We start from the raw sequence: 12,535 nt of genomic DNA, 5'->3' as shown, positions 1-12,535 counted from the left end.
AAATTAGATTGTCTTTGTAAACAAAATAATTACTTTTTAAATAGGCTAAACTGCTATGAAGTTATCACTCTTGATGCTCCTTGTCAGTAAATCAGAGGAAATCTTTGTAAAACAAGATTAGAGGAAATGTGTGGAAGGATGACATCAATAATGCAAGAAACTGCTTGAAAATCATAAATGGAGGCTTTTTTGGTAGCAGTGATTACTCTAGATATTACTTGATACCATGGGAAGGATTTTTCAATATCACCAAAAATAAATGAAGACAGTGAAATAAACTTATATAAATGAGTGTTGGAATAAATTTATCATTGATGTCAATTTTAAATATTGGGAGTGGCCATTTGGGATGAAGCTAAATCTGTAGATTTGCTAAAGCCTTACAACAAACAACTTTACTTACTTTGTAAACAATATGCTGCCAGCTCCACCGACACATCATACGGACATTTTAATCTGAAATGAGAGGAAAATACACAAATTAAAATCAATGTCTTGCCCCTGTTGCTGTCACAGTTGTTGACATGGACAATATGGCTCACTGCCCTGGGTGGCAAAGCCTTAGAGTATGGCAGAAGTGCACAACAGCATGGGTCACACCGAGGCACACCACATACACAGGGCGAGGATCCAATGAGGAAAGTCTGTGCCCTGAGGGATAGACTTAGGGTTAGCTATTGGAGCGTTGGTGTTAGAAGCCTTAGCATAGCATAGCTTCACAAGCATTTTATTTCTTAGCTAGTGCTGTAAAGTGCTTTTCTTTTGCTCAAGTACTGTTACCTGCTGAGTAAGAGTGAAAGTATTGCAACTTTTCACCAGTACTAGCAGTGAAAAGTACTGCTACTTTATGCAGGCCACCAGATATTTATATTGCAGGGAAACAAGTTGTACACACGGTCGGTGGACAGTTTAGCTTAGCTCCAATTAGTACAGTTGTGGAAAGGCTTCAGAGAGAAGTGGGAAAGGGCTTTTGAATACTGACAGAAGTTAGGTCGGTCTCCTTTATAGAGTAAGGTTCTGAATCCATCCTTACATTGACATCACCATTCAGGGTTCGGGTAATGACATTTAAGATTCTGATGAGTCCTTCCCCATAGTGAGACACTTAATCATGCTAATGAGAGATACAGGATTATATTCAGAACCTTAAGTTTTCCTGTGTTTATTTGTATGTCCAATCAATGGAGAGGGCAAAGCACCGTAAACATAAAGAACATATGAACATACATTGTACCTAACGGTGCTAAAGCTGGTTTGTGATTCGCAGCTGGATTTAATTCTTAGAAGATTCTCCTTAAAACAGAGCCTGTGATTTGAGAAACTCTGTCTGAAAACAAGAAAAGTTGTGAGGACAATTTCTTCTGTATGTATTGGTGGTTGTTGGGGGCCCAGAAGGAGGGGTCTAGGGCACCCTGGAGTGATGTCATGTGCTAGAGAGACATAAAGTGGCTGGATGTCCTACACTGTGTGTGAGTGTGTCAAGGAGGAGAGGAGCAACCCTTTTCCTAAAATAAGCAGCCCTCTGCTGTTCTTGATCTTTCATAATGGAGCTGGACTCTGGGGACAAGTGGCCCAGATAGCAGCACTAGCACACTGAAGTGAGTGTGTGTTTGCACAGTCAGGTTGTACTTGTGTGTGTGTGTGTGTGTGTATAACAGATGTTAGTGTACTGACTCCACCATCCCATAAAAAAACTGTAGAGGAGGTGACCTGTGTGCTAGGCGTGGTAGGGGTGGGACTCCCTCGCGGTGGGGATGTGGGGGTGGGGTGGGGGGGGGGATTTAGCTCAAAGTGACTAATGAGGACGTTGGTTTTCACTGTTTTGAATTTAGGTAAGTTTAATAATTGATCAAAATCATCAAAACAAAGCAGCAAATCCCAGAATATGCAAAAAAATACACAGCGCAAAATTGTAATTTTATGAGTTACACCAACACAAACCAGTGCATAATTGTGAAGTGGAAAGTAAATGTTGCATGTTTTTTTTTAGAAGTAAAAATCTTAAAAGTGTGGCATGTATTTGTATTCCAACACCCCATCCTCCTACTCTGATACCCCTAAAATAAGTTTCCATGCAACCATCTGTCTCAAGTAGTGAATAAGTATGGAGGATCAGGAGAGTCACTGAAAAAAAATACAGCCACTTCAAATTTAACATTTTAATGACACAATTAGAAATCTAATTTAAAAAGCATTTTGTAATTGCACATTTTACATTTACTTATTAATTGTAAATTGTATTTATTCATCCACTATTAAATACTGCAATTGGAAAATGTATTTTCAAATCCTATTTCGCAATAGAGATTTAAAAAACAAAATTCATAAATCTGATTATAAATACCTTTCCTTATCAAAGATTTAAAAAGGTAAATCCATTTTCACCTTATATTCATACAAAATCCTTTTTGCAATTGCATTTTCTTTTCACTTTGCCCTCTTCATTTAGCATTTCCGTGACCCTTCTGGTCCCTGAGCACACTGAAAACCAAATTAAACCAATCACAGCTGCTCCTCAGATGTTACCGTCTCTCTCATTGATTAGACAGCAAACAGTTGGATCACAACACTGTTGGCTGTTGGTTTTCAGTGTGCTCTGGGATCAGAAGGGTCATGGAACTGCTAAATGGAGAGGGCAAAGTGAAAAGAACTGCAAAAAGGATTTGAAAATGCAAGGTGAAAAAGAAAACGGAAATGGAAAAAGGAATTACCTTTTTAAATGTTTAATAAGGAAAGGTATTTATAATCAAATTTTTTGAATTGTGTTTTTTAAACCTCCATTTAGAAAGAGGATTTGAAAATACATTTTCAAATTGCAGTATTTAATAATGGATTAATAAATACAACTTATCATTCCTCTTTAGTAATTTAATTTAAAATGTTGAATTAGATAACTCTTTTCAAATTGGATTTCCAAATGTATCATTTAAATGTTAAATTTGAAATGGTTGTATTTTTCAGTGACTCTCCTGGTCCTCCATAAATAAGGTCCACCTGTGTGTAAAGTATTCACAATAAAAATACAACTGTTCTGTCACGGCTTTAGAGGTTTCTTCATCATGAAGACCAAGTTTAAAGCAGAGTTACGTTATAAAACTATCCAAGGCTTCAACATCTCACAGACCACTGTTAAATCTATTATCTGGTAATGGAAAGAGTTTGGTGCAACTATAGACCTACCAAGCAACAGCCGTACACCTAAACTGGTCAGATGAGACCAAAATTAAGACTTTTTGGCCTACATGAAAAATCACATGTAACAGAAATCTAGCATGAATCATCCCTTTAAACACACCACCCCTGGAGTAAAACATGGTGGTGGCAGCATCATGCTTTTCTTCAGCAGGGACAGGGCAGCCATAGTTTGATTAACAATGACAGCTTTTAGAAAGATATACATATGGGGCGATAACATTCCGCCTGCAATATAAATTTAATCCAGTAAAGTTTGATTTAAACATGGGTTTCCAGCAGGGGACCCCATCTGTGATATCCAGGAACTTGCATCTTCAAACAAATATTGGGTTGCCTAACTATGGAAACTTTACTTTCATTTTGCAAATGCTGGTGTGATTTCTAGAACATTAGGCGATCAACTGGGATATGATTATTTGTAAGGTAGGTAAATAGAAATTGCTCTGTTATATCTTTATTACCATATAGGTTCATAAGATCGATGATTATGGCTCACAGCCAATGAAAACCCAGAATTTAGTTAGTAAGAAAGTTTTAATATTGTATAAAACCAATAAAAAAGGATTTCAATATTGGCCTACTGAAAATGTATTTCCATGTATAGTGCAGCATATGCGCTTTTTAGTAGGTCTGTGCTCCTTTGTGCATGAATTACTGCATTAATACAAAGTGGCGTGGAGGCGATCAGGCTGTGGCTCTCCTTGGGTGTTGAGGAAGGCCAGGTTGCTTTAATGGTGTCTCTCGTGCTCTTCCTGACAATATACCATTGATTCTCTGTGGAGTTTAGGTAAAGCTAATCAAGCACGGTGGTACCATGGTCATTAAAGCAGGCATTGGTAGTTTTGGCACTGTGGGCGGGTTGCCAGTTTCTGCTGGAGAAACAAAATCAGCAACTCCTAAAAGCTTTTCAGCAGAGGAAAATCTCTTCATTCTTCCTCCAGATTCTGGGACCTTGATTTCTAAATAAAATACAAACTTTACTTTCATCTGAAAAAAGAGCATTGGACCACATAGCAGCAGTCCAGTTTTGTTTTTATTTTCAGCCCAGGTAAAACACTTTCGACGCTGTCGCTGGTTCAGGAGTGGCTTGACATGAGGAATGCGACAGTTATGGGTAGGGCTGCACAATATATCACAAAGGTACCGTCATCTCACCGCAGTATCAGTGTGTGGAATATTCATGTTGCAAAGAATGGTTTGGAAATACTGTTGGCTAATACATTTCAGGTGACATGAATTCACATTTTACATGTCATTAAGATATACAGACTGTCTGATGGAGCCTTCAAACGTGACACAGACAACAGGTTCACAGAGAGTGATGGAAGCACTCACGAGGAAGGCAGAAGTCAGGAAAATGTGGATTTATCATAACAGATATTGTTAGTGCAATTTCATTATGGCATAGTTTTTCAAAATTGTAGGCCTAGTTGACTCCTAGTTGACATGAGTAGTCCATGCCTACTGAATCTCCCACAAACTCTGCTTCACAATCCTCTCAAGGCTGCGGTTATCCCTATTGCTTGTGCACCTTCTTCTTCCCTCCTTTTTCCTTCCACTACACTTTCTATGGATATGCCTGGATGTAGCACTGTGAACAGCCAGTATCTTTAGCAATGATGTTTGTGGCTTACCCTCCTTGTGGAGGGTGTCGGTGACTGTCCTCTGAACAACAAGTCAGCCGTCGTCACCATGACCGTGTCAGCAATAATACAACATTTCTGTATCAAAAATCCTTTTTTATGTGTTGTATGTAATATTCTAGTTTACTGAGAAGCTACATTTGGTGTTTTTATTAGCTGTAAGCTAAAATAAGCAAAAATAACAGCAATAAACACTAGATAAATGTTAAATGCATCGTTATTATACATGGGAATAAATTTTTGACTTTTTCCTTATATTCTAATGTACTTAGATGGACCTGTGATGTATTTCTGGCATAAAAACATTCTGCTGCAACTGATGAATTTCAGACAGTAATATTCACCTGAATGAAAGAACTTATTGGGATTTTCTTAACTTGTCAGTGCTATAAAAATCAAAGCTTTCCGGTTTAAATAATATCATCTGTGTACCGTGGAGTCTTGTTCTTCTTCTCTGTATTGGAAAAAGAAACTTACTTGCCGGACAAAATGTCTTGTCGAAGCTGCAGCACAAAAAGATACCTGTTGGTACAAGAAAAAAACAAAGGCAGCCGAGTGAAAACACAAGAAGATGAATCAATCGAGGCTTTTTCCTCCTCTCTGACAGATAATTTGCTTTAACAAGTCTCTGTTCATTTGGCCCCGATTTGTATCTGCCCACAGCAGCAAACTAATTAGCCCTACATCCCCTTTGGACCTTTATGATGGGGTATAGAGAGCTCCATCAGTGTGTGTGAGTGTGTGTATGTGTGGATTTGTACCGTGTGAACTCCTCGCGCAGGTTATTTGGCTCTGAAGAGTAAAATTTCACTCTGAAGAAGAGTCGGTAAGGCGGGCCTTCTAGGAGAAATATAGAGAGATGGGTAAAGTTGGAGGATGATGAAGCAGTGATTCATGGAACATTCATTTAATCAAATAAAACCCTTCTTGTACTTTATCTCATCTATTTAATCTCATCCTTCCTCTGAAGTCTTATCATCTAGTCTATCCATCACTGTTCCAAGGCCAGATCTCTTTATTCCCTCACTTTTCTCAGCAGCCTTACTTTTATTCCTGTCTCCATTTTCAATTTAGCAACCATCAGATTCTTTACGGGTGCAGGACTACCACACAGTTCACCTCCAACTCCACCTCCACCCCCTCCCACCAAACCACTTATTCCCCCGATAGGAGCCGGAGAGCAAACAAGGGTACAGCTTCCAAATGCATGCGCTAATCACCGAGTCAACATTAGATAATGCTCCACCTGCTCCCCACACAACACGCTGCACATTTTCCTGCACAAACATTAATTAAAAAGAGAGTCAGAGCACAGAGAACTTACCATGGATCTGTTTCTTCAGAAGCTTGGACATATCTAGCCAGTGCTGGGGGAAACAAAATGGAAGAAGAAAGAAGTTGAGAATGAGTTTCATCAGCATGTGATCCACACTAATAGAGAGAAGAGCTCGTTACTCACTGAAACTTGATCTGCGTCCATGAACTGTAGTCCGAAATAATCCGTCTCCACCAGATCTATGTGATACATGATCTGATCGAAAAGGTCCTGGCCTTTGGATTTGCTCTGCAACAGAAGAATAAAGGAACAAAATTGTTGTCTTTGTATGTTGCTTTGAAGAAGCCAGATTTTGATCAATAGTTCTCCAGCTTTTCTGAAGGACTTTGACTAATTTCCTACTCAGCATCTGTTCAGTACCAGACCATTTCCAAATCAGATGAATGTTTTCTTGTGTTTTTGTCTATACATAACAGATAACTTAGCAAATAACCCATTTAAACTGAATCTTAAGGGACTTCATAGCCAGCATCTGGACATGAAAGAAACATTATTTTCGTGTTTAGGTAAATTAATGGAAAGTACCAAAGATAACAATGTTTAACCGCCAAGAGTTGCACTTTGGTACGAACAGGTGGTAAAGCCCGACTCTCAGTTGATGATCAACTGATGGGTGATCCATCTTTCAGGATCCCATGTCAGGGCTTGGATTTCTTTTACTAGTTCTCAGGTTTGCTGCATTTTTTTCATGTCGATAATTACATATTTTACTGACTCAAATTTATTTGTCTATTTTTGGATCAGTTTTAAGGCAATGTAAAAGAAATGTATGGAACTAGGAAGGTATGGCGGATATTTCTACCTTGGTCTGACTTTAAATAGGGAATCTTGCTACCTACCTACTGGTAGGTAGCAAGGAAGGAAGCAAGGATTGATGTATGCATTGACAGACTATAGCCAGATGGATGGATGGATGGATGGATGGAGTCACCTTTTAGACAAAGGAAGACTAAATATAGTGTGAAATGTTTTTCCTCACTATATTTCTTCTCCCATACTTCCATGTTTCAGCCTGAAAAATTCCACACTTTTCCAGAAAGTGAAGAAATGGATGAAAAAAGAAACTCCAGACAAAGTACTGATCAACACTACTCTAAAGATTACACAAAACATCTGGCATCTTGGAGGCAGAGTATGAAGAAATTAAGATTGGCCCAAAACTTTTGCACAGGGCACCTGATCTTCTCTGATGAATGAACTCAGTCTTTCATGAAACTGAGTGCAAACATCCAGCTTTCAGAAGGTAACAGCAGCAATAACCAATAAATCCTCCTTTTGTCTGTTTGAGTGGGAAAGCCGACGTGAAGGTGTGCTCTGACGGGCAACTCTCCCTGAGGGAGTGGCCCGTATTCCGGCTTTTGTCATAAAATACAACCAAAAACACAGATCAGCCGTGCTGAAGTACAAACGGCAGCAGTTTGTCCTGGACTTTATGGTAGCAGAATACAGGCAGATGAGCCACACCGCCCATAATAAGGCATGACCTGAGACTGGTCCATATAAAACTCTAAAACTCCCAGGGTGTGTAAAAAGGTGACAGCCTTGTACTTTGGATGTTGATAACGACTCCAAAGTTCCTGGCAGAAGCATATGAACTAGCAGGGCTAGGTTACAAAGCAATATCCCAAACATTTAACATCTCACAGAGCTGTTCAACCCATCATCTGAAAATGAACAGATGACGGAACCACTGCAAACCTATCAAGACATGAACGTCCACCTAAACTCTCCAAAGTTGCTCTTAGTTACTTTTTATTAAAAAATTAAATAGAATTAAACAGTTCTTTTAAAATATGGAGGTTAATTTAGTAGGTTTTTTAATGTATTTTATTGCATTATCTGTATAGAAATCCCAGCAGAGAATGTTATGAGGCCATTAACCACATGCTTTGCTCCCCATCTTTTTTCATACAAATGGAATGTACAATAAAATTACTTTTTTTGTCTCTTTGTAAAAGTCAGATATTTTTCTTTGTTGTAAAACCTAAACATAGTAATAAAATATGGTCCACCATAAAAAAAATGAGTACTACATTCCGTGTCTGCACCATCATTCGTCCCAAACTGTGCCCTGAGGCAATTCACACCGGATACGTTTTAGGACCTGTTCATACATCCGACACCAGCCGAGGCAACTGGACTCGCGAGATCACGAGTTCACGGGAGAGTTGTAAGTTCAAACGGGAAGTCTAGAGTTCATACGGTAACAGCCATGAAGATAAAGAGCTGCACATAAACAAAAGACATCGTTTCACTGGTCCTGACGTAATGTTTACATTGAGATGTGATTGAAGGTCTCTTATTTTGAAATTTACCGGGTGCGCATTACTTTGTGTCTGACTTCCTGTCTCGCTCGATCTGGTCTTTGGAACATTATGCGTTTGTGCTCCATCCATCAAAAATAGACTTTAACCATATTTCTGACCAATGATGGCTCTGCGACATGGCCCAGTGCTACGGAGCCAGTGCGAAATACCGCATTGACTAAAATGGACAAAATGCACAAATGACGAAGTCTGAATGAATGTGGAGTAAATTATGTTTTTCAAAAGGATTCTTTTTTTTGGGCTCTGGAAAATGTTTATTTATTAGAAGTAAGGGCAAAAATGTAGCTTTAAGCAGAAAAACAGCCAACAGGATTATAATAACTCTGGAGGAGCTGAAGAGAGCCACAACTCAGGTGGGAGAACCTGTGGACAGGACAATTATTAAATCATGCATCCCACAAATCTGCCTTTTATGGAAGAGCGACAAGGAGAAACTATTACTGAAAGAAGGCCATATGAAGTCACTGTTAATGTTTGCCACACTGCAAATGTATAATGCCATGCTATGCATGGCAGAAAACTAAGACCGCAAATCACTATGAACACACCATCCCCATGTTCAAACAAAGAGGTGGTTGTATCATGCTGTGGGGGGGTCAGCTTTTCTTTGTAAGGGACAGGCAAGGTGCTTAGAGATGATAGGAAGATAGTTGGAGCTTAATACAGAGTAATCCTAGAACAAAACCTGCAAGAGGCTGCAGAAGACTTGACACTGGGGCAGACGTTCGCTTTCCAGCAGAACAACGATCCTGAACAGCTGGACATCCAGTGGAGTGATTTAAATCAGACCTTTCTTCCACCTTGTAATATGCACTACTTTGTGTTGGTGCTGGACATAAAGTCCAAATTAAATACAATGGATTTGTGGTTGAAACATGACAACATGTTTAGGTGGTGTGAAAACTTTTACAAGGCACTGTAGTTAAGAGAAGCTGAATGACATCAAAGCATTTTTCCTGTTTCTTATTCACACAGGTCATCTTGAAAAGGTGCGCTTCAGCTGAGTAAGGCACACTTGCATCTGTTCACCCCAGGAAAACAGGAACACGTGAACAAACCTGTTCTAAAACACCTGTGACTAAGCCTCCACCTCGATGAGCCATGTGTCACTTTGATTGGCTCTACCTGGCTTTGTTTTGTCACCATAACCTTGCTGCAGCGGGACAAGAGGAAGAAAAACTCCTCACAACGCACCGGCTGAGTGCTTCACAGGTGACGCACGCAACAGCTTCGGTGACACACGCGCACAACCTTTAAAATAAAAACATCTTATGAGGAGTCACTTTCGCACAGATGCCCACACACACTTTGCTCATCGTCCTACCTACCCACCATCTCTGTACTCTCACACACGCTCGTATCGCTCATTTGTGGCACAGAGTCCCCAACGGTGGTAAATCAGATCAGGGAGTCAGGGAATACAGACAGACTGAGGAGGGAGACGGGAAGGAGAGGGAGGGGAAAACATGTAGGGGAAAGAGGATGGGGAGGAGGATGCAGGGAGCGAAGGGATATGGGCCACAGAGGGAGTGTAAAAGGAGATTATGAGAGGACAAAGCGGAGATTGCTCGAGGAAGATCAGATGCAGGGATATGGAAGATGGAAAAAAAAAAAGGTGGAAGGAGAAGCTGCAAAGGAGCAAAGCGGGGAAGACACTTCTATCTTAGTTAGACTTCCCTGCTGTCAGACAGAAAGATAAGTGTTAAAGTGCCTCATCAGAGCACTGCCTGTGGCTCTAACCGCTCACTGTACAAGAAGAGACACCATAAAGTGTGCTGTTCTGTACAAGCATTAAAACCTTGAGCAACAACGGACAGATTTCAGTGAACAACAACAGAAGATCCAGAAATGGAGTCTGAATTGGCTAATCTGTTTGATCTATAGTCCAAATAAATTAAGAAAAGCTGAACACAGAAAGTTTGCTATGCATATGCACCAATCAGAATTTTGTGGCTAATTTCTAATCTCTGTTTTTTGTAAAGCTTTACCAGATTTATATCAATTATGGTCAATTCCCATTTCTCTGTAAGAGCAAAATATAAGATGTAAAGAAACAGCACCTAAAATATTTTTTCTAGCCTTCCTGTCATTGGCAATCATTAATTATTTATACTAGGAGCAGAGGTGACATCCCCGTATGTACAGCAGTCGTACAGCCAAAGATCAGGGATTTAGTATTTTAAAACAAAATGACCTTTTTGGTGTCTTAAATTAGCAATAAGTAAATTTCGAGTGGGTAGCATTACAAAAATAGCCTTCTGTGAAGACTATTCTTATCTGTGGGATTTCTATCATGTTCCATGACAGACTGAAATTGAAGGCTTAAAAGGATAAAATGGAGCATACTTTTATATACTTTTTCAGCCTTTTTGCTATCTGCTGAAGTCTTGCTCTCTCTCACTCTGTTGCAGCCTTTATTAACCACAGACATCTCTGTATATGTCTGGGCAGGTTGAAGATCATGGTTTTCAAAGCGGTGGCCATTTGAGGGCCGTGATAATCTTGGAGTGGAGTCAAACCATAACAGCACAGACTCTAGACTAAATTAAACTCACACTTCATTGCAGGAGACCATCAAGAAGACCTTCAAGGACCCTAAAGTGTCCCCAGGCCCCACCTTGACACACACTGACATAGCTTTGCCTCTCCACACGACCAGGGTAAACACTCACAGGTAAATCCACGCTGACATCCGTGCCGTCCAGCAGCAGGACGCGGCAGGTGATGGTGGTCCTCGCCGTCCCGCCCGCCGGGATGTGGACCGACGTCCCCCCGGTGACCACGGCCGGCGCGTGGACAACCTGCTGCTGATGGGGCAGCAGCAGGGGGTTCCCTGTCACCCCTACTCCTCCTTTGTCGTCCAGCTCGTCCCTCTCTCTCGTCTGGAAGCGGGAGCGGCGGCTGAACGTCCGGCGCAGAAAGCCCATCATCTTCCTGATCCAGAGGACGACCAGGTCCGCGGTGTGTCCGTTAAATCTGCACCGCCCAACGTCCGCTGCAGTCCGGCTCCTGCGTCTGCTACCCCCGCCGCCTCCTTCCCCACGTCCTCCTCGGGGCGAGGAGTCACTCAGCAGGCTCGGAGGAGACTTCAGGGCTGCCGATCAGCAGCAGGTGGAGTCCAGCCGCATACCAATGAAACTGGACCAGATCAAAGCAACCAGTTGATTTCCACTCAACGGGTCCGGAGTGAACGGCAGGACTCCTCTTCCACACACACACACACACACCCCCCCCCCCCCCCCTCCCCCCTCCGTCCTGTCCTGTCCTGTCCTGTCCTGTCCGTCCACCTGTCTCCTCGGTGTTGCGCACAGACTCCAAAATCCCGGAGAAATCCCGTCCGAACCTCCACAGCGAGGACCCTGCGAGGAAAGGAGGAGGAAAAGGGGGCCTCTTCCACACTTCTGGACCGAACAGAACCGGTAGCTGCTGAGTCCCTTTCCCACTGCTAAACCGAAACTACCAGCTTACCTCACAGGTAAAAGTCAACCAGCGAAACTGGACAAACAGCATGATCTGCGCCTGCGTACAAACCGAGCACAGAACAAACTTATTTTCCTGCCGACGGACCGACCCAAGAGAACCAAGGAACCAGCGCCACCTGTCTGTCTGCCAGGGACCCCGCCTGGAGCACCGCAGGGGGCCCTCTAAGAGGTCCCCAACCTCTTTCAATTTTTTGTTTATTATTCCATGTGAGACTTTTACAAAGAAAAGGAGAAAAAATAAGCTTATTCTTATATGTGGGTTTGAAAAGAAAACGGGAAAATAAAAGAGAAAGAATACACAAATTATATGCAAAAGCAAAATAAAAATTTAATTTACATAATTTTTGGTTTGGTTTCATATGAATATGAAAGCATAAACAAACTAACAAACAGGAAGGACTAGTGATGAAGCTCATTAAGTCTTGAGAAAGTTAGTCTTCAGGGTATGGAAGTCAAAAAGTGCCATGATTAATAAAAACGTACATAAATTATTACTAAAGTGTCAGATTTTAACTAAGAATGGAAGCACATGAACAGATAATGAATCAAATA

General features: G+C 41.2%; 1 protein-coding gene across 1 annotated transcript in view; it reads right to left on the bottom strand.

Moving 5' to 3' along the window:
- Positions 1–12,286, bottom strand: part of epb41l4b (erythrocyte membrane protein band 4.1 like 4B) — a 35,253-nt gene extending 22,967 nt beyond the window's left edge. Inside the window, exons 1-6 of the mRNA XM_047361227.1 lie at positions 11,174–12,286; positions 6,298–6,402; positions 6,163–6,205; positions 5,600–5,678; positions 5,316–5,360; positions 404–456 (exon numbers count right to left, since the gene is read on the bottom strand). Of these exons, the coding sequence (XP_047217183.1) occupies positions 404–456; positions 5,316–5,360; positions 5,600–5,678; positions 6,163–6,205; positions 6,298–6,402; positions 11,174–11,431 (583 nt within the window). The 5' untranslated portion in view covers positions 11,432–12,286. The remainder of the gene's footprint in view (positions 1–403; positions 457–5,315; positions 5,361–5,599; positions 5,679–6,162; positions 6,206–6,297; positions 6,403–11,173) is intronic.
- Positions 12,287–12,535: the final 249 nt, after the last annotated feature.

The sequence above is a fragment of the Girardinichthys multiradiatus genome, chromosome 3 (genome assembly GCF_021462225.1).
Source record: "Girardinichthys multiradiatus isolate DD_20200921_A chromosome 3, DD_fGirMul_XY1, whole genome shotgun sequence".
NCBI lineage: Eukaryota > Metazoa > Chordata > Actinopteri > Cyprinodontiformes > Goodeidae > Girardinichthys > Girardinichthys multiradiatus.
Note: the sequence above shows the minus strand (reverse complement) of the source record. Positions and strands in the feature narration are given on the sequence as shown.